Raw genomic sequence first — 26,217 nt, forward strand, 5'->3', positions numbered from 1 at the left:
TGAATAAAGTTTAACAGTTTCCGTTTATTGTCGTACACAAATAACGAGTGGAAGTAAACAAATTAAGGCATAGATCCATTATTAAATAATTAAGGATGTGCTCGATATGAAACTGGGTGCAACACATCTGGCTCTGACTTGATTTAAAAGAGAAACGTACAAGACATCTGCATTATCATTTCAATATATTAATCTGAAAGCAATAAAGAAGCATGACTTAGTTTAACAGTAGGGTCACTCCAAGTGCAAAAGCATGACTATAGGTCAGCATCTACTGTACAGAAACACTTCCTACCCTCAATTATAAGACCTCCAGTCTCAGACACAGGTCACATGACTGGACTTAACACTGAAAAAAAAACAAAAGACAAATTAAAGCATCATGGAAGACTGCTTGTTTAAAAACAAAAAACATATTCAAGAGTCTGGTAATGCACCAATAACTGCAGTTAAATGGGAAAGACATTGCAGCACTAAATCCCTGCAACATGTGATTATGGGTAATATTTTAAAATAATGCAGAGCGTGTCCAACACACTTCACATTTAGAAAAAAAAAAAATTAAATACAATCTGTAGCAGCGATTAAAGCTCAAAGCCAATCGATTCAAATCTATACAGTCTCAGTGAGGCCGACTGCTGGGCTCCAGGAGGACCCTCTTTCCTGGGGCGTTAGCGGATCCGTTCTGTAGGTCACCTTGCTCAGACAGGACCCGTTTAAGAGCACGTGCTTGGCCGTTCACGGATCCACGCTGCCATTTGCAGATTTCGCCGTTTAAAATATCTTGGATGTGCTGCACAATGAGGTTAATGGCCACTGATGGAAATCAGAAAAAAACGAGTTGGGGGTTTTTCTGTTTTTTTGACTCTACAGAGAGCAAGAAAATGCTGAAATGTATTCATTTTCTTAAGGAAAAAGCACTCACCCATATTGTCGACTCCTCTTGGAATGATGACATCTGCATACTTCTTAGTCTGGGAAGAACAAAATGTCTTTAGAAACAGATGTAATGTGTGTCTGCTTAACAGAATAAGATGCTGAACAAATAAGCGCATATTCGGGGCTGACCACCACACTTACAGGCAAACAAAACTCTTCAAAAGCTGGCTTCACAAATGTTGTATACTGACTGAGAATCTGCTCGAGATCTCTCCCTCTGCTCATGTCTCGCAGAACTACAGGAGGAGAAAAAAAAAAGTAGGATATGAAGTAATATCAACTGTAAAAATGTGACGCAGCATATAAAGATTAGACCAAAAACTGAATCCCAAAGACAAGTGATGATGCCATCAAGAACAACTGGACTTTCCCATATTTGTGTTCTCTTCATTTCACTGTCTGTAATATCTATTAATATTACTATGGTACAAAATTTGTGAGTCATCCTCAGTTTCTTTATATTTTGCTAGAAAAAAAATAGGAAATGGGAACAGTAATTTATTCAAACTTGCATGGAAATACCCATATATAAAGAAAAATTGAGTTCTAGTGATTTGGAATATTAGTTCTGATGAACACAGGTCTCGCTCTTGTCGTTTCTGTAAGTAGCCTGCAGGAATAGTGCTCCAGGCTTCTTTGGGTGTTGGCTGCCTTTTGTTCTGCTCTCTGTCAGGAGGATCCCACAATGCTTCAGTAATGTCCAGATCAGGACACTGGGGAGGCCAATCCATGACCTATAATGTTCCATTGTATGATTGTTTTTTAATCCATCTGTGTTTTTGCTGCATTAATAGTTTGTTTGAGATCATCGTCATGATAAAAACTCAAGCTGCTTTATATCACACATTTTCCAGATGGTTCTGTATGTTCGATCAACTTCTGACTGCAACTTTCTGTGTTCATAATTCCTTCAATTTTGACAAGATCCCCAAAGCCACTGGTCGAAATGCAGCCTTAAACCATGACAGAGCCTCAGCTGTGATGAGCAGATGACTAAACGCTCTCCTGACCTCCTCTGTATATAGACAGCCATCTAAACCTAAAATTTAGAAATTCAGATTCATCACGCCTTAAGACCTGTTGCCACTGATTTACAGTGTAGTTTTTCTGTTATTTGGTATACCTCAGCCTTTTCTTCCTGTTTCCCCTCCTTAACAACGGCTTCTTGACAGCCACCCTTCCACTGAGACCATTTCTGATGAAGCTTCAGTGACAGATCTATTGAAGGGCCAGATCCTGTGTCTGGCTTTTCGCCCCATTTCTTTAGGACATGACTTTCAAATACTGTTCACTGCACCACAGCAAGATATGCCAGCTTTTCAGCTAATTGATTCTGATGTAAGGGTTGAATGCTCAGCCAAATACACATTTGGGCCTGACCTGGCCAGTCAGCCAACAAAATGAGCCCCCTTAGTTCTGCTGGCAAGTTTTCTATTTTTGGCCTCTGATGATAAAGCTTTTTATGGATTAGATCATCGTATTGTTACCAAACCACAATAATCCCAACAAATAGCACAGTTTGACATCTTAAACTTAGAAATTAATAGAAAATCAACAAAGACTGGTAAATGAAAGGTTTTTTGTTCATGTTATTTTGAAAGTTTTGAAATCTTAAGAAACATAAAAAAGTTTTTGTTTTTTTTAATAACATAAATTTTTGGTTTGGTTTTCACATGTGTAAGGGAGTCACCGATACCTCTGCGAGACAGTCTGACGTCTGAATCTGTGTCCACAAACAGCTTCATGTGAAACATGTCGCGCACTTTCTGTGGGTAGAAAACGAGGATCCCCTCAAAGAGGACTACGTCCGCTGGGTAAACTGTGATCCTCTCTTCCTGCCTATAAACACAATAAATGAGGTGAGGACAGAGGACTTTATTTTTTTATAAAGAATATCAAGGCTTAGAACCACAAAGAGCTTCCTTCCTACCTGGAATGGGTGACAAAGTCATATGTTGGCACTTCGACTACCCTCCCCTCCACGATATCCTTCAACGTTTGGTACATTAACTCATTATCAAATGCCTCTGAAAGACATTAAACCGAAACACTGAAGGACTAGCCTTATGTGTCTAATTCACTGTATAAAACAGCAAAAACATGATTAAATCAATAAATATGTGAAGTACATAATACGAGGCATTTAAGGAGCATAATTTCACAGAGCCCATGTTCAGCATTCCCCACTAAACCCACACGTGTTAACACAAGTGTACTTAACTAAAGCACTGCTTCCAGCCCATATATTGTCACCTGCTCAGAAATAGCAATCCCAAACTCTAAATAAAATCTAAGCATTGCAATTCATCATGTCAGACTTTGAATTTTCTGTTTCTGTGGTTTTTTGCTCCTGATTGTGTTTTACTTTTTTTTTTCCCTCCACAGGACTTTTATATTTACTACAGATGTTAGATCATCCAGTAACAATATCTGGATGTCTTTTATAATTAACAACACCCTTAAAACAGCATAACAAAATATATATGCATGCTATTTTACAATACAGGTAGGTTTTTAACTCCCCTATACCTCTATTAGAGTGATCTTACAAATACACCGACTGGGTCTGTCGTGATCAGATTTGGCAGAGGGGAAAAAATCCTACTTGTAGCATGAGCCTACCTGGGTGATCGAAGTTGTACTGGCCTTTGATCGCTTTGGCTTTTTGATCTGGAGTCAGGACCCTGTAGAAGCAGTCCTGGCTTATAATTGCCACCTTCCTCTGGCGGTGGTCCACCTTGTTCTGACCCAGGAGCTCCATGATCTTTGCACAGACGGTCGACTGTAAATAAATAAATAAAAAGTCGACTTTTGTTGTCGGTAATGACTTTGATTGTATTAAAGCACAATATTAAATTCTGTTTTAGTTGATGTCCTGAGCAACAGTCTGAAGTGAAACGTTGTATCAGTGACCTCGGTATTTATTAGCTGACTCCAGGTCTTTAAAGAACAGACAGTTTCATTACAGCGGATAGTTAGCTGGACAAGTCTTGGGCGCCACCAGGTCACAAATATAGTATAAAATGAACACAGCAGACATGTAATTATGACCAACATACGCATTTCCCGGGTAAGTGAGTGTGACATTTGTTTTTGTCAGGTTGATAAACGCTAATATTGGCGCCAATAGCAGAGTACGCAAAGCTAGCCGGGATGCTAAATCACATACAAGCCCTAAACATGACGGACCTTGCCGCTGGCCGTTCCTCCGCTGACACCGATCAGGAAAGGCCGATGGCGGGGCCTGTCCGCCTCGTCCTGGGCTCCTGCAGTGTCCATTGCAGTCAATTCTATAGACTGCAAAATATAGCTAGCTTAGCTGAGAACTACTTGTCATATATGTTTACACGTTTACTGTACGCGACAATGCGAGATGTCGCGAGATTAGTCGTTCCCAACGGAACGCCCACAGGGTCATTTGGAGCGCAATAATGTTGTTGTTTTTTAAATAAATAACAACAACAACAAAAATAATAATAACTTCGATGTTTTCCTATACACACATTACATACAGTTCGAGATAGTTATTTTATTATTTAATTAAAAACTATTCTTGCTTCAACTACAGTTAGTTGTTGGATTTATACTTCCAGCACCTTCTTTTGAAAGCTTATCATGTACACTAAAATGATCAAAATGCACGATGAAAAAATAAAAGAAATTTCAAAAAATGGGATTTTATTAATAAATTAAATATAGCAATTTTACAGTATAAACATTACAGTACAAGCAGAGCGTTATCGTTTTTCTGGATCACTGCTAGACTCCTCTGTGTCTTCAGCACACTGTGGCTTGTCTTCTGTGGACTGATCGATCACTATCTCCAGAGCAGCACCTCCTTCAACCCTCTTCACTGTCTCTCCTTTGGCAGCGAGGATTTCCTCAATGTTTCTGAAGCAAAAGACCAACACTGAAAATTATACTGAAATATACTGCAGCAGCAGTCATTGGCTGAAACAGAGATATCAATTACCTACTGCGATTCAGACACGTCGCAGATAATATTTTATGATGTTGCTGTTATGTTAAACAACACGTAAGAGTCGGTATTAAAAGTAAAAAAATAAAAATAAAAATCAGACATTACTAATTACTGACTAATAAACTCGCCAGGTTAATCTAATAGTTTTACAATTATATTGGTGTTTATACATACCACTAAAGTAATATAAGGCGATACAGTCATGCAGTTAATGCTGATTCATGGTGCTTTTTCATGCAGACAAATGATTGTCAGGTACTGGCTCTATATACAGTAACTCCAAGGAATAGTAGATACTAGTAGATGGATGCTTCTCAAGTGGTTCCTAGCGGACGGATCCACACTGATTTGGCACAGATTTTGTGCTGGATGCCCTTCCCTCCACCAACAGAGCCACTCTGAGGCTCTGTTTGTCTGTCTTCCAGTATCTTATACATGTAAGGCAAATTATTTAACCACTACACAACAGAGCCACTCCAGGGAGAAAACTAAATCTTTTCGACTGATTTGTTTTTAATTATTATTTTACACTCACTTTGTATGGAATCTTATACATATTTGTCTGTACCAAAAAAAAAATCTTTACTGCACACAAGAAAATAACTTAATATTAAAAACGTTAAAATTACCCTACAGAGACTTTGTACTGTACACTGTTGGGCAAAAAACATCAAGAATTTCATTCATGTTTAAGGCTAAGTTAAATCATCCCCTCCTTCTTGCAACAGAGAAGACTGCTTCAAAATTATTCTGGGATGCTTAGCATTGTTTTATTATTAGATCAGACGCTCTAATCACATGAACCGCAAATACTGCCAGATTAAAGGACCCAATACACCCTCGGGATGTTGTTTTGAATCAGTGAGGAGTCCACGGCACTACCAACCTTTTCCCTTCCAAGTCGGTGAACCATTTGAGGTTATCGGCTATGATGTGGTGATTCTTGCATCCTGAACACGTGACTATGACGACACCTTTGTGGTAAGCCAGCTTAGAGATCTTCTGCATGGATCTGGTGGAGCAAACCTGCGAACAGGACACAGTCTGCGTGTCATATACATGACTTTAAAAGAAAAAGTAAACAAAAACTACCTCAACACAGTGTGCGTGCGCTACCTTGCACGTGTAAACGAGGTGATAGTGTGTTGACTGAATCTGTCCCAATGCCTCACTGCTGACATTCCGTGAAATTGAGAGTCCTCGGTAACTACCGAAACGAGGTGTGCACCTGTAAGCGGGTGACAGAAGACGAAAACCTATGTTGTCCTGTGAAGAGAGCAGCCCTGTCCCGGCTGCGGTTGGACAGTGAGCCACAGCACAGAGTCTGCGCAAAACTGAACGGTTACGGTGAGACCAAAGAGAGCGGCTGACCGCTCGCGCAGTGCTCGAAGAATAACTGAGTGTCAGACACTTCTGTAGAAACAACATTTTCACGGCTGTGTTCAAACGGTAAAAGTCCCTTTTCAGTCGCAGATGAAATTGCTAATGACTTATCAACGTGGATGTTGTCGCACTCTGATGACATCACGCACCTACATTTTCAAAATAAAACGAATTAAATGATTTATTTTTCCTACAAAGGCCAGCATATTTCTAAATGAAAGCCGTAACGTGAATTTCTTTTGGAGACATCTCAGTTATGTTTGAGATGTGTTTAGTGTGTTTCTTTGTTTTTTATTTACAATAATAAGCTGACAACAATGTTCACAACCTGGTCATCTACAGGTATTTTTGTGTAACTATTATGCTAATTCAGTTCAAGTTAACTCAGTTTTATTATTTATCAACAAATCACAACAGCGAGGCCCTTTTTACGTTAAGGACCGTGGGAAGGAAAAACTTCTCTTTAACACGGAAGAAACGTGTCTATTTTATTGTCTTACCAAAAACCCCATTACGGATAACTCCATATTTTTATAGTTTATCTTCTCTACCATTTACTTGAAGTTCTGTAAATCTTTAAGCAAAAAAATTCACATATCCCAAGAATTTCGATAATTGAATTTGAACCAAAATGTTAAACTAAAGATACAAGTGATCTATGGAATTATTTTTCTATCAATTTGAGAAAATCATTTCATTTCTGACTTTTGACAAAAAAATAACTCCACAGCTATCCAACATTGTGTTCTCTGATAAAATGAAGATTTAAATAGCCAATTCAGCAGCACAGACAAACAGTCCAATAGTAAACAAGTATGTAAACATAAACTGAACATTTTAGTTTTCCTATCTTTCTTTCTTTCATCATATCAATTTGTTGATAAATGCCTTTAATAGCTCTTCTTTCCTTTAACCAAGATACATCACATCCACCTTTAACATTTAAACACATGCATTTCCACGCTCATGTAGCATGTTGCAGTTTTTGCTTACAATGACCTTGACCTTTGACCACGGAATTATAATCACTCAATCCAGCAGTTGGTGTCCTACAGATATTGTGGTCATATTGTGAGACTAGGACATATGGACATCCACACCTCAACCTGCAAGGAGGAGACATAAAGAAGTATTTACTATAAACAAGATGTTAGTTTAAAATAATCAAATATTAAGATGCATATGCATTAAAAACATTGAACATTAAACAGCTGTAAATGAGTATCAGTATCAGTATCATCAAGCTTTATTTGTCACAAGCAGGTTGCCCTGCAGAAATGAGCTGTAAATATAAGTAACACTTCTGAAACACAATGAATTTGTGATATGGTCTATGTCCACACCTTACTTCCTGATAGACCTTCATCAGTCAGTATAAACAAATACTGATTCTTTTCCTGCTGTGTTAGTCCCGTGTTAGTATGCTTTACTGTAGCTGACGATTTCATGAGCACGATGCATTACTATATAATAAACATCTCAGATGTCTATTTATTCAAACTACCCCAAGCTGGACCACCTAGCAGGTTCAAATTCTGTTTGCATACACTGAAGGAAATTCTAACAAAGTTCAGCTTCTCTGGCTAAGGAGCTAAACCTGCCAAAAACCTACCGCAAAGCCCTCCACAGCAAAGGTTGTTTTTCATTTATGACAGAAAAAATAAAGTTTAAATTGCATTGAATATCTGAAGAGGTCAGGCATTTCTGTGGAGTCACTCACATGAGGGTCAATACAGTCTTGAATGTCTCAGATTCAGATTTTGCACCTCTGGGATGGCCATTGTTTCACAAATCCAGAATCATATATCATATTATTAGCATTAACTGAGTAGTTCACAGACACTTTTCATCACCTCATTGTTTCCCAAGGCTTTAGTGGGAATTGAAGCGGTAAGGACACAATGTATAACAAAACCTTTTACAATGTTCCAGTAGGTTGTGGCCAAGGCTGCTGCAGGCCTGTGGAGGTTAATTGAATGGCAATAAGCACAAATGACAAATGCACTGAGCTGTGTGGGTTAAGGAAAAGGTATGGATGTCTTAAAAGTGGAACTCTGTGGCACACTGTCTCTGTGATGGGTCCATGTGCAGTGTCTGGGTATTATAGTTCTTTGTTACTGTGACAGAGCAAGCACAGGGCTCACTTGTATGACTTGTGATACAGATGACCTAAATAAACACATTTCTAAACTAGAAGGTTTTAGTGCTGTGAAAATTTCTTATTTCATACTTGTCACATTTGTCACAAGCTAAGTTCAGTTTCACTAACTTCACCTAGGCCTGATTACTGCCAGACCTGTTGAATCAAAAAAATCACTTAATAGTAATTGTCTGACAAAGTGAAGTAGGCTAAATAATCTCAAAACCCAACACGTTATGCCACGTGTATTTATTAACATGTTATGGACTGTACTATATGATATTCTGCACAAATGATCATTACAGGGAGGATTCATACCTTATTCATAAGCCCTCACTTTAGGCAAACATGTATTATTCAGTGGGAACAGTTCCATCTAAAGTTTGATTTGAAGGCTTTTTGCATCTGTTCTGAAGTGAATATATAATGCTTGGAATGAGGTTGAGCACATTTCCGATAATATTTAGACTTGAGGTGCCCCAAAGTCAATCTGGGATGTGGATGAACAGACACAAGCAGCCCAGGCAGCTTAAAAATTGAAGAAATGTGACAAGTTCATCTAAAATTTTTGGAATGACCTACCTAAACTACCATAAATTTATGTGCAAGTGTACCAATGAAATTAGATGCTGTATGTGGGGTAGTTATTAAAAATTTATGTACAGTTCCACCGTGCAATCACTGCAGAGATTTGTGGAAGAGCCGAAAGAAGAAATTGCTGGTGAATGAAGATGAGTGTGATTTTTTATTGTTGTTGCTATTTTTAAACCCTTAAAGTTACTGTAAATGTAAAAATAAGAAAAAAAAAGAAAAAAAAGGGGGTTAGATCGCGTAAAGTATTGATTTGAATTTTTTCACTGTTTACATTTTTTTAACACATTTATAACTTATACAGTTGTGTTTTGTTTGTCAATTAGCAAAACCCTTCTCTTTTATAATTACAGGACATTCTGACCAATGAGCAATGTGTAATTTTACACATTTATTTCCTACAATTTACAAGCCCAAACAAATGGACTGACAGCGTTTTTTTTATGTACCAAAGGAGCCCTTCTTTATCATGTAGAAAAGAAAAGATGAATTGCACTTTTTATTATTATCTTAAGATATGTTAAGTGTGTAATTACAATTCTTTACACTTACAGAAATGCAGACTTTCACTGGCCCACTTAAGTTTAAAGAGGGCTGTAGTTCAGTTCAGTTCATTTCCGTTGTATTTAATTTTATTTCTATTCTATTCAATTCAATTCAATTTTTCAATTAAATTTGATTTATATAACCCCAAATCACAACATTTGTCTCACAGACTTTATACTGTAAGGTAAGTGTGGGAAGAAACCTTTTGACAGGAAGAAACCTCCAGCAGAAACAGTCTCAGAAGGGGCAGCCATCTGCCGCGACCGACTGGGAGTAGATAATTAACTAACCTATTTATCTAATTTAATAAAACTTAAAAAGGAAAGCTAAAAGAAAATAGGGGAAAACAGAAGTGAGAGAGACAGAGCGAGAGTGAGATGAGAGGGTTGTGCTTTTATTTTGAAAAACTGTATAATTTTGTACTTTCCCCCGTCCCTGCTCGGACAGAGCTCTTTGTGGGAGCCGACGGTCCCGCACCGCTCTAGCCTTCTTGCGGGTTTCTTCTACCGTAGCAGCATAACGGGGCTCCGGCCTGATGTCCGAGCTGCCTCAGCTTCTGAAGCCTGTTTGAGAAATGTTTCACCAGAGTGCGGAGGAGGCGAGAGACACCAGCTTTAGCAAAACAGGTGGGTCTTTTGTTATTTTTCAGGGTGTTTGGTATATAACCAGTTAGCTGCCGCAGACTGCTAACTGAGCACCGACATGAGACATCGTTTCCCGTCCCTGCTCTGCTGACTCTTGCTGTGGAGAGGACCACCTAACTAAAGGTCGCTCTGGGGGGGTTGGATTACATGTAATTTTATCCGACTGTGTTACCGCCTCGGATTGATTTTTTTTAAGCTAATGAAATATTCTCGGTCCTGTTTAAATGCATTTTTGTCCATAGCTAAAGGCCAGGCGAGGTGTTCTGGGATTTTTAGCGCAAACAGTTTTTTGCTGATAAAACACTGAAGCTATAAACAGCAGATTAAAACACGGAAGTTTTCCCATCAGCAGCCGCAAAGCATGTGCATGCAGTGGAAAACAGGAGAGCTCTGTTTTGTAACTCGATGTTTCTCGGATATTAAGTTCATAAGGAGCTGTTCTTCTTCTCATTTTTATTACTACAGAGTCACAAAATACATGTAAGAGCTCTTATGATTTTATCGCATTGCTGTAGTAATATTGCCATTGGCAGGCTAGGCACACAAATATGGTTAGAATGATTAATTTATAAGATCAGGATATGTCTTTATAAAGTAGTTTTAAACGGTTTATGTCTCAGACCTCTCATTACTGTGAACATGTGTGAGAGCATGACATCACTGGTGTACATTCTTTGTGAGTCAGCAGTTGTTAGACCTTGTCCTCTCCATCCCTTGATTTGATGCCCCAGGGCTGGGCAGATGGGCTGAGATCGGAAGCTGTGATAATTCTGCTTTGTACAAATGGGCTGTGAAGAACGATCTCAAGTTTTTGGCCTGAATTTCTTTTCTTTTCATTTTCTTTTCCGCGTTCTAGGCAACAGTTTTGTGGTCAAGGACCTCTTTATAAAGTGTGAGTGGATTGTGGCTTTAGAAAACACTGTCACTGCTGATATGTAGTGCTGATGTAGACTAGCAACTCAACTGCCCCATTACAGCCTTATGTAGACTTTTATCAGGATTTACTAAGTATTAGCTAAAATGGAAAAATAATAACGGGAAACTAATCAATGTCTTTGACTTGCTGGATCCAGATCACATAGTTATGTAGTTATTGCCACATAGTGCTGGGAAGTGCTGGAAAAATTGTTAAGTGCAGGGATCCTCCTTTGAAAAGCTAGAATCGGACCAAGGTAGGATTAGTCGGAGCAATCGTGGCTCAAGAGTTGGGAGTTCACCTCGGAAGGTTCGAGCCCCGACTTCGACAGTCTCGGTCATTGTGTCCTTGGGCAAGACGCTTCACCCGTTGCCTACTGGTTGTGGTCAGAGGGCCCGGTGGCGCCAGTGTCCGGCAGCCTCGCCTCTGTCAGTGCGCCCCAGGGCAGCTGTGGCTGCAATGTAGCTGCCATCACCAGTGTGTGAATGGGTGGATGACTGAGTGTGTAAAGCGCTTTGGGGTCCTTAAGGACTAGGAAAGCGCTATACAAATACAGGCCATTTACCATTTAGTCTTTTCATATATGATTTCTCACCTCATTATCTTCAAATGATACATTATTTGTACCACACAGTGTCAAAATATGGTGGAAAAAAGCTGATTTTTGTCGCTTAAAATTGATATTCAACTCCAGCACATTTGGAGCAACAAGCCTGGACTGGATGCTGTTGACACAACCCTGAGATCTGGGTGTAATACTTTCAACAACTGTGAACTGATGAAGGGATCCAAAACACGCTGTTCCTTAGTCATCTCTGCTGTATGGTACGTGATAACAGGGCGTAGAAGACGTTAGTAAAGTGATGCTCTCTGTTGCTTTGGAGGTCCTATAAATATTTGCGGCACTTAAATGGAAATTTGTGAAGTAGTTGCCAAGGGAATATTGAGAGATGTTTCAAACACAGAGGAGTTTATAGCGTGTATCAATCTAAGTGAATGTAATAAAACTTCCTGCCTGCAATAAGTGCTGGCAGCACTGGTATCTGTCCATCTTTCTGTCCACATGTGTACAGTTGCAAGAAATTAACCAGAATTAATTAGTTGTGATGTGGTCTTCTGCTAAGTTACGCTAATAGGCCGTCATAATCTTAACTGGAAAGACACAGTCATGAGTGAGATGTCATTACTGTGCAAGTGTTGTACCACACCTCATTTCTTTAGGGGTGGCTTCTAAGATCATTAGAAGCCACCCCTTCTAACAAAGGTATGTCTACCTTTGTTCTTCAACACTACCTGATATCTCACAGGTAGCTTTCTTGTAATTTCTATGGGTAGTCTTCAGGAATAGTTCTTCTGGAATTACATGCAAAGCTCTTCTAGGATGTTTGCTGGTATTGCATCGTGGATCAAAATCTAGGGGCACTTTTGTGCTTTCATAATTCCATTAGTTTTGATAAGATTCCCAACACCCCTTGTTGAAATGCAACCCCAAACCATGACTGAGCCTCCACCGTGTTTTGGCTGTACATACTCCCAGTTGTACCTCTCTCCTGACCTCCTCCTATGACACTTTGACCCCAAAGCTTCAAATTCATCACTCTATAAGACCAGCTGTCGCTGATTTTTAGCTGAGCTCATATCTACCTCAGCTTTTTCTCCCTGTTTCCCTTCCTTAAAAATGGCTTCTTTGCTGCATTTTTTTTTCATTTTCGTATACTGCAAAATTATTTTTATGCCTGAAACTTCTTCTTTTGTCCTCCGCTTGTGCAATTTCTTCATGCTGACGTATGCCAAGTTTTTAGCTAATGGCTATTTGGCAATCAACTTGGAGCAAAAATAGTAACGAACTGTCGAAAGATGCAATTTAAAATGAGTTTGTTGCTAAGTTGTCTGCTATGTGTAGACACAACACTCGTTCATCCCTTGAGTTAGGTGTCTTGTTTATGCTTGTCAGTGTTAAGTGAAATAAATAAACAAATAAATGAAAATAATTTCTCTAAAAATACTCAGATACTCAATCAATCAAAAAGCAGCCAGTTAGTTAAGAAAAAAGTTTTGAAAAACGTTCAGAAAGCCTGGAGAATTGTTGCTCATAACCACTTTAAACAGTTACAATAAAGTCTGGCTCCTTGGAAGCAACATTTAAAGAAATTCGTGGTGGCTTGAGACATGGGCTTATCTGTATTTTTTTTATATGTTTTGAATCAGTGTTCTGTTGTATGACCCAGCCTTTCAAAATCTTCTGCTCGTAGACTGCTGAATTAAACACAAAAATTAAATTCAGTGTTTTCGATTGGAAAGTCTTCTGAACTTGCAAAACAGCTCCAACCCATAATGCTACCTCCACCCTGCTTCAAGGTTTGGATTAACAGGCATTTCTAATCAAATATAATATTCTACAAAGACATCCTTCCAACATACTCCTCTCTGATGACTGTTGTATAGTTGTGGCAAACTTGTGATATGCTAGCTTTGCTGCATTATTTTTTAAGTTCTATTTGAAGGTTTTTGACAGCTCTCACTGTATTTGGCTTTGCATGTGCATTACCATCCCTTTTGGGTGATAGTAGTGTATTATATCCTTGCAAATGCCAGTAAAAAAAACCCAAGGAATTATTAAGGCATAAAGTATCTCATTTTTTAATTACTATTTGAATATTCAAAAATCATATCAGCTTTTAAATATCCAGCCTAGTTGAGTTGAGCTTTAAGCCTTAGTATAGAGTGCCCTTTTCCCTCAAAGTATGTTGTTTATCTTTGCCAACAAGTTCAACTTTGTCTCTTCTGTCTACTAAAAGTTTCTCCCAAAGGTGTCATGTGCACATTCAGTGGGGTTCAAATCACATTGGAGACATGCTGTCCATCGTTAACACCATCTTGTTCAGTGTTTTCTCATCATGGACACATAACAAAGATTATAGCACGTTTTTCTTTTTCCTTTTCTTTTTCTTTTGTTATCATTTTGGGGTTTTTCTCATCTCTTTCACGATTGCATGCTGTGCTCTGATCTTTGCACTACGCACACTTTTGTCCTACGCTGCCTGTATGTGTACATTGATGATGCCCTTAAGTCCTTAGAAAGTCCTTCAGTCCTTTATTTTTTTAAGGTCTTTGGAAAGTTGTTGGTATTAAAGTATGCCTACCACCAAAAATCTATCCTAAGGAGCAGTAGGGAGTGGCACCCATACGAACCTGCGACTTATTCCTGTGGGATTTTAAGTTTAAGCCCCACAGGAAGGTTTTTTTTTCCCCTCACTGGAGTTCATTTAGTTTTTGGAGATTAGCTGTCAGATATCACTTAAAGCTACTTGGGGTTGCTTGGGGTTATTTTAAAGGAAAGTCCATTATATACTGCAAAAGAGGCATGTCCATTTGTTTTTGTGACAAACCAAATGGACACTAGTGTCCTTGAGGGAAATTATTTCTGGCTCTGTAATACACTGCCTGTTTCGGTGGTCAGGTTCACCTGCACTTCGCCTGCACAAAGGCATCTCTGTTTGAGAAAGAAAATCAGGAGAAATGTACTGCGGTAACATAGCAAACAAGAAAGAACACAGTCACTATATTATCCTGTCTTGACCTTTTTTATTTTACACCAGGGATAGTGACAGGAAGTCCTTAGTTCCTCAGAGAAGTCCTTGGTTGAAATTATTAGAGGGATGATTTTGGAGAAGTGTAGTGTGGTTCAAGGTAAGCTGCTTGCAGACTGGTGTTTATTTTCCTGTGCCAGGATGAAGTGAAACAAACCTCGGATGTTCTTTTGAATTAAAGATATTAGTGGTACATTGTGACCTCACCGGATCATCCATTATTATTGTTAGGGTTATTTCAGAGCCTGGTGTGAAATTCTTGGAAGATCTTGGCAATTAGTTTATGTTACATGGAACTTGGAGTTTATATGAGCTTATTGTGGCAAACTTGTGATCTAAGCGACACACCAATGACTTCAAGACACGAAAGTGAAAATATGCAGCAGTTTCACTGTATTGCAAAACCAGAATTTCCATCTGTCACATTTTAAAGTTGAGCATGTCAAATGCTTTTGGGTTTGTTATGAATCTGTTGTGGTACAGGGAAGTGTACACTGCATTGGAGTCAAAGATAGCCTGTTGTGGAATAACACCATCTGACTGGTTACAGTTAAGGGTATTGTGGCAGCTGTTGGCGTCTCAGTCTGCTGTAATTTCTGTGTTAAAGCAAAGCAGAAGCCTAACGAAGGAGGCCAACAGCGACTCCGCTGCCATTCTGGTTTGAACTGGATAAAAAACAATGCGTTTTTGTGAGGACTTGCGCAGCTATCTTCTTTCATAAGGTAGGGGGTGGTTGAACAAACAGGGAGATGCAGTTTTTGTTGTTTTTGATTCTTCCTTACTGTTATAAGAAGAAAAATAAGTAGTACTATTACAGTTGATTTGTTTCTTCTTCTACTATCAGATTTGTGTCCACATGAAACTGTATTTCTGTGTAGGAGGTTATACTTGGGCTAATATGATCCTTTAAAACATCTTGAATTGTGAAAAAAAGCTGCTTTGACTGCTCTATTTTTTTATTGTTCAGTCTATTGTTATTTACTGTTTGAAAAAGATGCCTGATTGTGGTTTTTACACACATACTCAAGCCTCAGGAGTTTTTCACTTTGGGGGATTTGTGTTTTCGTGGGACCAGCAGCAGCTTTGTGTTCAGTAATGGGTTTAGCATCCATTTTCAAGTTGTTTTTCTTGATTTTAATTTAAGTATTCCTGCTTGTTTGGATTGTTCACTTTTTGGGGGAAAACAATCAGGAAATTTGTTGGTTTTGCAGGATTTTACATAGCTTCTTGGGAGAATACATTCCTTCGTGGCCCTTTCTGTAAGGAGTAACATGTTAAAACGTATTCATTCTGAGAAAGGGCTACGTAGCAGTACAGGTGGAGACACCGAGTCTGTATGAACATGCCTGCTTCGGGGTCTGTGCTGCTATTGCCTCTGCAATGTGCTGTATCCCATGCAAGATGCTCAGAGGATCTTTTGTTTAGTTGTAGGACAAATAGCTATCAGAACTATCGTGTTTTGTGTGTTTCTAGTCTGGTAACCTCCACTTCTTTGCTCATAGGTGCGTGTTGGGCTACATCAGGATAAAAGGCAAATTGTAAGTTAGTGCTATTTGTGTGTGTGGCATTTATTAATTTGCTGTCTGACTTTTTAAAATATTCACATCAATATTGACATAACATAAGAGCAAGAAGGCAAGACTAAAGCAAGCTTCCTTCCAATTGTGCAGTGTAAAATGAAAGGATTGTGTTTATCCTGCTATATGAAATGGTGATGCTATTATGGTATCCATTTAGTACTATTTTCAGTGCTGTGATATTCTCCAAGACACATTGTGGCAAATATGTTTGATTGCTGTTGGGAATATGGGTTTCCACTGTATAGATGGTTTAATAATTTGAATCATATTTCATGCAAAAAAACAAGACATCCAAACATTTGCTTCTCCAGTGCACCATCAGACTCTCTCTGGTTTATGTATTTGTAAATTGACTGTGTCATAGTTTTGGAGTGTAATTTGTAAATGTATTCTTTCAGGAAACCATAGTGGACATTCTTCACTATTTCATGGCATTTTAGAAATAATGAATGAGGAAATAATTAGAGGATTAATTCCTAATGAAAACAATGGTTGGCTTAATCCCAGAAACTGGCATAGAAGCTATCAAAGAAAAACAGCTATTCAACTGGATTTCATAAGGAAAAAGCTTAAAATATTCACAACCAGCTGCCACAGTCAGCTGCCAACAGGCAGGAATAATATTTTGAGTGTAATTTATACAAAGTTTTGCCCCACAGCATTAAGGTTTTCAAAACACAGTTTAACCTAACATGTCATGAACTAATCCTCTGTTGTCTCTGCTTTTTTAGATAAACCATCATGATTCCCGTCACAGAGCTCCGATACTTTGCTGACACCCAGCCAGCGTACCGCATCCTGAAGCCATGGTGGGACGTTTTCACAGACTACATCTCAATCGTCATGCTGATGATTGCGGTGTTCGGCGGGACACTGCAGGTCACACAGGACAAGATGATCTGCTTGCCTTGCAAGTGGGTCGTTAATGACTCGTGCGAAGTCATGCCCATGCCGAATCTGACCACCCACTACGCACCGGAACCCAAAGGCATTCAGTATGACCTTGACCGACATCAGTATAACTATGTAGACGCAGTCTGCTATGAGAAAAAACTACACTGGTTTGCCAAATATTTCCCCTATCTGGTGCTACTCCACACTCTAATCTTCCTGGCCTGCAGCAACTTCTGGTTTAAGTTCCCCCGCACGAGTTCTAAAGTGGAGCATTTTGTCTCCATCCTCCTCAAGTGCTTCGACTCCCCGTGGACAACGAGAGCTTTGTCTGAGACCGTGGTGGAGGAGAGCGACCCCAAGCCTGTGGGGAAAATGAACGGTTCAATGGACAAGAAGGCCTCAAACGTGAGCGAGGATGTTGAGGCCAGTGTGCCCATGCTCCAACGAACAAAGACCAGAATTGAACAAGGAATTGTTGATCGCTCTGAAACTGGAGTTTTAGATAAAAAGGAAGGGGAGCAGGCCAAGGCCCTTTTTGAAAAGGTTAAAAAGTTCAGAATACATGTAGAGGAGGGTGATATAGTGTACCGCCTTTACATACGTCAGACCATTATCAAGGTAATAAAGTTTATACTGATATTTGGCTACACAGCCCACTATGTAAAACACATCAGCTTCAATGTGCTGTGCACAGAGAATATTCAGAATCTAACCGGGTACAGCTCGTTCCATTGCGCCCATCCGTTAGCAACTCTTTTCAGGATTTTGGCCTGTTTCTACATCTCCCTGGTGGTAGTTTATGGACTCATCTGCATGTACACTCTTTGTTGGATGCTCAGCCGCTCCCTGAAACGATACTCCTTTGAAGCAATCCGTGAGGAAAGCAGTTACAGTGACATCCCAGATGTAAAGAACGACTTTGCCTTCATGCTGCACATGATAGATCAGTATGACCCTCTTTACTCCAAGCGCTTTGCTGTGTTTCTGTCAGAGGTGAGTGAAAACAAGCTGAGGCAACTCAACCTGAACAATGAGTGGACACTGGAGAAGCTACGGCAGCGTATCACCAAGAACTCCCAGGAGAAGCTGGAGCTGCACCTCTTCATGCTCAGCGGGATTCCAGACACGGTGTTTGATCTGATTGAACTAGAGGTGCTCAAGCTGGAACTTATTCCAGATGTTACTATCCCTCCAATCATCGCCCAGCTTTCCAACCTAAAAGAAATGTGGCTCTATCACACCCCGGCTAAAATTGAGGCTCCAGCTCTGGCCTTTCTAAGAGAGAATCTGAAGTCCCTCCACATTAAGTTCACTGATATCAAGGAGATCCCATTGTGGATCTACAGCCTGAAGAATCTCAGAGAGCTGCATTTAACCGGGAACCTGAGTGCTGAGAATAATCGTTACATTGTCATCGATGGGCTCCGAGAGCTCAAAAGTCTCAAAGTGCTACGGCTTAAGAGCAACCTCACTAAGCTTCCCCAGGTGGTAACGGATGTGGGTGTGCACCTTCAGAAGCTCTCCATCAACAATGAGGGCACCAAACTAATGGTGCTCAACAGCCTGAAGAAAATGGTCAACCTGACTGAGCTGGAGCTCATTCGTTGCGATCTCGAACGTATTCCGCACTCCATCTTTAGCTTGCACAACCTGCAGGAAATCGACCTGAAGGACAACAATCTGAAGACAATAGAGGAGATCATCAGCTTCCAGCACCTGCACCGCCTCGTGTGCCTGAAGCTGTGGTACAACCAGATTGCCTATATCCCCATTCAGATCGGAACACTCACCAACCTGGAAAGGCTCTATTTGAATAGGAACAAGATAGAGAGGATCCCCAGCCAGCTTTTCTTCTGCCGCAAGTTGCGCTTCTTAGACCTGAGCCACAACAATCTGACCAGCATCCACCCAGATGTGGGCTTCCTCCAGAACCTGCAGTATTTTGCAGTGACAGCAAACAGGGTGAGTAGCGAAGAATTTCTTAAATTATTCATTGTAAGGCAAGGCAAGTTTATTTGTATAGCACAATTCAACAACAAGGTGATTCAAAGTGTAGTAAAAGTTATCAAGTTCTCTCATTCTGCAGTCATGTTTCCACCCCTTTATCTTTCTCATAGATGTCAGTAAGGTTAGCTTAAAAACCCGATAAGTTGTTGACCAAGGTCAGCCATTATAAATATCTACATGTTCTTGGTGTAGAATTATGCCTTTGAAGATAACAGTAGGACTGTAGTGCTTCCCATACAAAGACTTTACTTAGGTGGACCACCCAGGTATATTGACAGCTGTCCAAGTCTTTGTCTAAGGGCGCTTTTATAGTTTGTTTACGCTGGTCTAAATTAGTTGATGAATTTGTAAACTTGTAGCTTTTTCCTGTGGTTTGGCTTCTTTTCACACACAAAAAAATCCAAGTGAACTCCAAGCGGACCAAAATGTGTCATTGCTATGTATTTATTACAAAGTGTATATGGTATTATTTGTATAATGTGTCGCTTTTCTCCACAAATCTAGCCTCCCTCACTGTGTTAAGGTGGCAGATTATCATAAACTTGGTTATTTTTCATTAACATGTTCAATCATGCTAAAAATTCACAGTTGGATTGAAGCCTGTGGTTTCTGATGAAGGAGATCATTTAAGCTTTAACTCAGTTATTTGCTTTGGGGCATTTCATTCACATTTGTTTACTGTGAGAATTTAAAGAAACACTTGGTGAATTCTCCTGATAATACTGTTTTGAACACTGAGAATGCATACAGCATCATGTGTTTTTCAGTAAAGGTTATTATTACTGCTGTTTTACTAGACTTTCTACTGCGCTTGCATGCTGAAAATAGCTTCCAGCAGGTTTGTGTGCGGCTACAAATAGCTCCATTAAATGGGGTCCTTTTGATGTTTTGGGCTCTCGGGGCCTCTTTTCCTTAAAATCCTCTTTAAACTTCCAGCACATTATCTATCCAAATAAAAAAAAAGGTTTTTAATGTTTAGAAGTTTTTAACAGAGTGTGACTGCATTGTTGTTTTCAAACAGAGGTTCATGGTACACAAAGTAAACTCAAGTCCTAAATTTGTTCAAACCTTTAAGTCTTTAGCAGACATGCACAAATTGTGAAATTCTTTGCCTGTATCACGTTCTGGTGGTTACATCGCAAACCCACTGTTATTTTATTGTTCTAAATATCACATTTGAGTCAGATTAAATTCCAGTTTTACGTAGTATTGGGTGTTTGCTCCATAGTGTAAATCGCTGGGTCAATTCAGAATGGAGACTAGCCTCTTTATGGGGTGGTGTCAGGAAGGGCATCCTGCGTAAAATTCGTAATCAGATGTAAAATTGTTCTGTCAACCCGTAGCTTTATTGTTGAGTGCAAAACCCATGGGACGTGGGAATGTTTTTTTTAGCTAAGCTTCGAAAGACCTGGTTGCATACATTGATTGGTCAAACACATGAATGTAGTATCAGGGTAAGATTTGAATAAAACATCAGCTGTCTAAACATCAGCTGTGCTCTGCTCGGTTGATCCTGAGTAATAGGAAAAATTTCTTTGTTAATAGCTAGCACTCCAGCTACCTAAACTAAGCTGGTTAAAAATGCACACAGTAGTTATATTTAGTAGAATTGTGTAATAAGGCTTTAACAAAAGTTTACAAGTAATCTAAAATGATGCCTAGATTCTGTTTACTGGTGTGATACTCAACTCTCAGAGCCGGCATCCAAGAACAGCTGAAATTAACCAAACCTGGCAAAACATTTGAACCAATCAAGTCACATTTAACTCAATGCTGTTTTGGAGGTGGCAGCAAGAGATTGCTTGTCTGTCGCCAATACAGATGCTTTATTTTATGGTTATCATAATTAAAATAACCCAGCTGTTTAAAAGTCTTTTATCTCGTTATTAACCGTCTTTAAGTTGCTATAGTAAATGTTGGATCTGCTCATAGCAGTCACCAAAGTCGATACTGGCCTGCACCGTGTTCACCCATATATAACTGCAGGCCTAGATTTAACCTAGTTTTGATTTTGTTCCTGTGATCCTGCCTGTTTGTCGTAGTTTTAATTGGTTAGCATCTGAAATTAATGTGATCTACAACTGAGCTGCTTATTATGTGAAACATGTTTTGCTTAGTAACTGCCTCAGCAGGCCAGGGTAACTGCAACCTCCTCCTTTCCTCTCCATTTCAGATTGAGACGTTGCCCCCAGAGCTGTTCCAGTGTAAGAAACTTCGTACTCTGAATCTGGGGAACAACTGCTTGCAGACTCTACCGTCACGTTTTGGGGAACTGACCGGGCTGACTCAGCTGGAGCTGCGAGGGAACCGTCTGGAGTGTCTTCCGGTGGAGCTCGGTGAGTGCCGACTGTTGAAGAAGAGCAGCCTGGTGGTGGAGGAGGACCTGTTCAACACGCTTCCCTCAGAAGTGAAAGAGCAGCTGTGGAGGGCCGATAAGGAACAAGCCTGAGCCGAACCACTGTGGACAGCTGCAGAGGAGAGAAGTTTGATCAGAGGAATGAAGAAGCAGTGAAATTTTGTGAAACTTTGAAGGAGATGCAGCAGTTCTGGCCCAACAGGCACAGGAAAGTGATGGCTTTTGGAATTGTCTCATGCCTGCCAGTGGAATAATCTCATAACCTAGCTTGGCGATGAAAGGTGGTTTGGTATTGTGGCCTTTCAGTGTTTCATCCAGGTGATGTTGAGTATGCATGCCACAATAGGAACTGTCCAAAGCAAACCCGTTTATTTAAACTTGCACGATTCAACCTTGCCAGTGATCTAAATGTGCTGATTATCACTACTTTACTATCAACAGGAAATATGCACAGAAGAGTGTTAGCCTGACGTTCTCTGGCCTCGAGACTGAAAATCACCTTTGAGTTTTATACGGTTATATCTGCAGATGAGGTGCAGCGTGCCTCACTGTGATAGCAGATGTAATCGAACAAATGACAGCGCAACTGATAGCCGATGTGTTGAGGCATGAAGCTTCGCCGTGTTGTTTTTCCTTCTGGCTTTCTTTATGCTCGACTTACTCTGAGGCATTTTTTTTACGTAGACAAAATGACTTGATGAAGATTAGCAAATCATCTCACGGGTGATCTCACAGCTTAGGCCTTAGCTCAGAAGATGAACTTCAAAGAAACAAAGCTGTCAAATATTCAGTGGAAACAAATGGGAACACACTCTACAGTTCAATGTCTAAATACCCTGCAGTTGTTAAACTATAACATCAGTCTGTGAGGCAGGCTGTTTGTTAACTGCATGGGAAGTTATGGTGGACAAATCCATCTTCTTTCTTTGAATCTTTCTGTTTCAACGAGCATTATACTTTTTTTTGAGTGTGTTACTTTATCAGATTTAATATGACACCTTGTAATGTGTTGGGAAAAGGCCAAGAATTTATTTTGGTGTACTTTTAAATTGTACCATACATTAGCATTATGTTTGGGCCTGTGAGAAGGGCTGTTTTATTGTGAATATTGGAATGCAATGTTATGCACAATAGACGTGTAGTTTTGGTTTTGCATTTATTTTAAAAAGAAATTGTCAAAGCTATACCCATATTATTGTTATTTTCTTTGCTATGTTGTAATTACATGTAATTATGTGAGGTTAGCTGTCCTTGCATTACAAGTCACAGCGGATTTCTTTTGGTTTTGTTTTGTTTTGGGTTTTTTAGGTAAAATATATGGAGCATAGATACTGCTAATCACACATCGAGTAGATAATACACTTAAAAAATGAACAAGAATGAAGGTACTTCTTTTCTTTATTCCTTTTTTTTAATGCGCCATATGATTTATGAAGCTTTAGTCAAGCTTTACATGTGTGGGACTCCCAAAGGAAATGAACTTCAGATGTGATAATGGAAAGTTTAGATACTTCCTGTTTGAGAAGAGTTGAGTCAAGCTTCAAAAGCAGACACTTATATGTAATCTGTTTATCTAAGTGACAGATGAGGACAAACAGGAAATGGAAGAGTGGAGAAACATTTAGATCAGACAACAGAAGGGAAACATTTGCAGAGAGAGGGAGAGAGAAAACGAACATGCAATATGTGATTCCCACCATCTATGGACCAAATTAATGTAACATGCGTGGTTTGCTTGAAACACTTTCCTTATTAAGGCCTTTGGATTTAATAGCATCATTTGGACTAATTCTGCCATGTTTACCCCAGCCAAGCATCTCTTGCAGCTAATATGGCCTTAGATTTTACAAGCTTTATACCCCAGGAATGATTGCAAACATCACAATCTTGGCTCGTTTTTTATTTCTTGTGCTGTAAAATGTATAGCTGAAATATTTAATGTGTTTGTTTCATGTGTACCGTATTCTTCCTACCTGCTGTTTTTCTCTTTTGATTCAAGCTTTTTAAAGGAAGGTTAACTCTAATGATACAATTATACCTTTGTTCACGGTATATTTTGTTTACTGAGGCCTTGACTGAATCCAAATGTCCTTGTAGGGGGAACTAGTAAAGCGCTCCCATGCAGTATTAAAAGGCACAAATAGGAGCTTTAGCTTTATGTGAGCTGACGAGCAACTAGTGCTAACATTGCAACAGAGATTGCAAATGGAAGCAAAAAGGCAATAATGCCAGAGAAACAGATTCATCCACAGGAAATCTCAGCTTTCCTGGAAAGGATTGAATGCTTAAATTGAATTGCTTGCATACTGCGGGATAAACGTGAGCAGTGCCAAGTATGCGGATAGGGACTGTTGGCCTGCCGGCCTGCCAATCAATCCGCAAAAATAGGCAAGCAAATAATATAGTAACATAGAAATGTGTATGATGTTGGGCTATAACTGGCAGTTTACTCTGAGTTAGCCCATCTAGTCTGATTATTGATTGTTATTATTTTTTAAAAACAATGTATCATGTTGTTCTTCATTGTTGCCAATACGTAGCGTTCCTGTTATTGCTAATTAAGGTTTTTATTCCAGGAAAGTGTCACTTTCAAAGCACTAATAACTGGCCTTAGTCAGCTTTAGGTTGTCTGTAAAGCTTTCTGTTTGCACACAGCACTTAAGCAGTGTACAGTGGTACTAATGGCAGACAGGGCACGGCTGATATTAATACCGATATTTGGTGACTTAAAAAGCCAATACTCCAATATTTTTCTTTTCTCTTTCAAACGCACTAAACATAAACAAATTCTCCTGATGTATTTTATGCGTCGTTATTTATTCACCTCCGCTCTGCTGGGATCAGGCGGCTGTTGTGTTTGCGTCGTTCCAAACACGCGTTGATGAAAGGGAAGTTGCAGACTGCCCTCCGGTGGACAATCTATGCAACATCAACACTCATGACATGGTTGAAGGATGTTTCTCCTGTCTCTTCTTTTTTTAAAGTTTTCATTTATCAGCAACACTGTTGTAAATGCCAATACCGATACATTGGCGATTAGCTAATATCGGGCAATAATATTGTTGTGTTTTAATGGCAGACTTTAGATTTACAAAGCCCTGGTTGCTTGATTTGATCCCAAGGATAACAACTGTACGCACATTTTTTGTTATAAAATTTTAGCCTTAACATGTGGGTCACATCATTAGTTCTGGGAGTTCAGACATATATAAAAACCTAAATTATTCCCTAGTAGAGCCTGTATAGTCAGTATAACTCGCGAAGATGGATGGTGCTCATTCACACTCTCTCACACTACTTTGTCAAAATTCTCATGAATATGTTTTTATCTGGGGGTTTGTTTGTTTTGCGTGCGTATGTTTGGACACATACGCACAAATATTATGGTGACGAGTTGCCTTGGTCATTTTTGTTCTGTCCTTCGAGCTGTGACTCGGCTCTACAGTCCTTCACCGTCATGTCCCTCTGAGTCATGCGTCTAATTTTCAGCCCACTCCCTTTTCTGTTAGTGAATCAGGTGAAGGTCCGAGGAAAAGGTCAGTCAGACATTCCCAGGAAACCAAAAGGAGGAAGTTTTGATGACTCATACGTGCTCCTTGGTTACAAGAAAACTCTAGCAGTTTCAGATATAGTCTCAGCTCATTTTCACCCAAACACATTAAGTCAGTGCGTATAAAAGCTTTTCTTGTTTTTGTTCTTCTTCTTTTTTGTTATTTTCCAGCTTTTCCCAATTCCTTTTGTGTGTTTCTAAATTATGTATCACTTAAGCAATGTTTGTGTGAAGCAGCGTGACTGGTCAGTTTATTCTTGCTCATAATCATCATTCATATTGCTGCTGGTTTCCCTTTGGACACTGCTGTTTTTGAATAAACAAAACAGGACTTCACAACTGAGCAGAAACGACTCTCGACAATCTTGACTTACTGTAAATGGAGGTGAGCTCACCCTCCAGTGTGGGCATTGTGTACATCAGTATATCATCTGTTAATATTTCCCAAGATTGTACATTTCCAGACAGTTTCATTTCCTTTTCATCGCCCTAGATTTTTCTTAAACTGCCGTGGTTGCATTATATTTCTGCCTGTGTATGGAACATAAATCATGATTGTATTTGCTCTGTACAATTCATCTCTGTATTCTGATGCCTGTGGATCAGGGAAAACGGTTCATTTCCATCCATTTCATTTGAAACCATGTGTGCGTTGATACTGGAAGGAATGCTTTTAAACCTAAGCAGCGATCACGTTAAATGTAAACTAAAAGTTGGATGGACGGACTTGTTTCACTCAGCACTGTCTGTATCACAAGGCCTTTTACTAATTGTTGCCAAGTGGACTGAACACTGGCTTTTTAAGTGGGACGTCTGTAACAATGGACAACTGAACTTTGCCTAATGTTCAGGCTCTCCTTTTGTACCATTACAATATATGAAAATAAAATAAAGTTAAAATTCAGTTTCTTGAGTGCGTCGATGATTGTTGGTCAAGTCCTGAGCGCTATGTTTGTTAGACCTTTGCTACTACTGACATCTGACTTGCCTTTCTCTTCCTCGGAAGTGGAACATCCAGAGTATGCAAAATCATTTTTAGCAGCACACTGTGCACCCACTGACTAAGAGAAGGACAATTTGTTGTCAGTGTTCGCCCTTT

General features: G+C 39.5%; 3 protein-coding genes across 5 annotated transcripts; 1 reads left to right on the forward strand and 2 right to left on the reverse strand.

The window, feature by feature from the left end:
* Positions 1-4: 4 nt before the first annotated feature.
* On the reverse strand, positions 5-4,338 carry uck1 (uridine-cytidine kinase 1). The gene is made up of 7 exons (XM_005720249.2): positions 4,129-4,338; positions 3,562-3,721; positions 2,870-2,966; positions 2,636-2,778; positions 1,081-1,175; positions 926-974; positions 5-816 (listed from the first exon to the last, which is right to left on the reverse strand). Exons 1-7 carry the CDS (start codon positions 4,216-4,218, stop codon positions 623-625), a joined length of 828 nt encoding a protein of 275 aa, XP_005720306.1. The 5' UTR covers positions 4,219-4,338; the 3' UTR covers positions 5-622.
* A 277-nt stretch (positions 4,339-4,615) lies between these two features.
* Positions 4,616-6,439, reverse strand: dnlz (DNL-type zinc finger). The gene is made up of 3 exons (XM_005720250.1): positions 6,038-6,439; positions 5,808-5,947; positions 4,616-4,830 (listed from the first exon to the last, which is right to left on the reverse strand). The coding sequence occupies exons 1-3, from the start codon at positions 6,347-6,349 to the stop codon at positions 4,677-4,679; spliced, it is 606 nt and encodes a 201-aa protein (XP_005720307.1). The 5' UTR covers positions 6,350-6,439; the 3' UTR covers positions 4,616-4,676.
* A 3,585-nt stretch (positions 6,440-10,024) lies between these two features.
* Positions 10,025-23,114, forward strand: lrrc8aa (leucine rich repeat containing 8 VRAC subunit Aa). 3 transcript variants are annotated; one of them, XM_005720252.1, is made up of 4 exons: positions 10,025-10,207; positions 16,234-16,269; positions 17,043-19,167; positions 21,386-23,114. In XM_005720252.1, exons 3-4 carry the CDS (start codon positions 17,053-17,055, stop codon positions 21,659-21,661), a joined length of 2,391 nt encoding a protein of 796 aa, XP_005720309.1. In that variant the 5' UTR covers positions 10,025-10,207; positions 16,234-16,269; positions 17,043-17,052; the 3' UTR covers positions 21,662-23,114. The 3 variants fall into 3 exon arrangements, with proteins under 3 accessions (XP_005720309.1, XP_005720308.1, XP_005720310.1); XM_005720253.1 differs by lacking the exon at positions 10,025-10,207 and adding an exon at positions 15,434-15,453; XM_005720251.1 differs by lacking the exon at positions 16,234-16,269.
* The last annotated feature ends 3,103 nt before the right edge of the window (positions 23,115-26,217 follow it).

Source organism: Pundamilia nyererei, unplaced genomic scaffold (genome assembly GCF_000239375.1).
Source record: "Pundamilia nyererei isolate P.nyererei 1_Seehausen unplaced genomic scaffold, PunNye1.0 scaffold00002, whole genome shotgun sequence".
NCBI classification, from domain to species: Eukaryota; Metazoa; Chordata; class Actinopteri; order Cichliformes; family Cichlidae; genus Pundamilia; species Pundamilia nyererei.

Bases quoted from the DNA above. Each gene is read 5' to 3' on its own strand.
- uck1 (XM_005720249.2), bottom strand. From the start codon at position 4,218: ATGGACACTGCAGGAGCCCAGGACGAGGCGGACAGGCCCCGCCATCGG. The intron at 975-1,080 runs GTAAGTGTGGTG...TGTTCTTCCCAG, and splicing joins TTGAAGAGTTTTGTTTGCCT to ACTAAGAAGTATGCAGATGT. The intron at 817-925 runs GTGAGTGCTTTT...GATTTCCATCAG, and splicing joins AAGAGGAGTCGACAATATGG to TGGCCATTAACCTCATTGTG.
- dnlz (XM_005720250.1), bottom strand. From the start codon at position 6,349: ATGTTGTTTCTACAGAAGTGTCTGACACTCAGTTATTCTTCGAGCACT. The intron at 5,948-6,037 runs GTAGCGCACGCA...TCCTGTTCGCAG, and splicing joins ACCTCGTTTACACGTGCAAG to GTTTGCTCCACCAGATCCAT. The intron at 4,831-5,807 runs GTTGGTAGTGCC...CTTTTGCTTCAG, and splicing joins ACCGACTTGGAAGGGAAAAG to AAACATTGAGGAAATCCTCG.
- lrrc8aa (XM_005720252.1), top strand. From the start codon at position 17,053: ATGATTCCCGTCACAGAGCTCCGATACTTTGCTGACACCCAGCCAGCG. The intron at 19,168-21,385 runs GTGAGTAGCGAA...TCTCCATTTCAG, and splicing joins TTGCAGTGACAGCAAACAGG to ATTGAGACGTTGCCCCCAGA.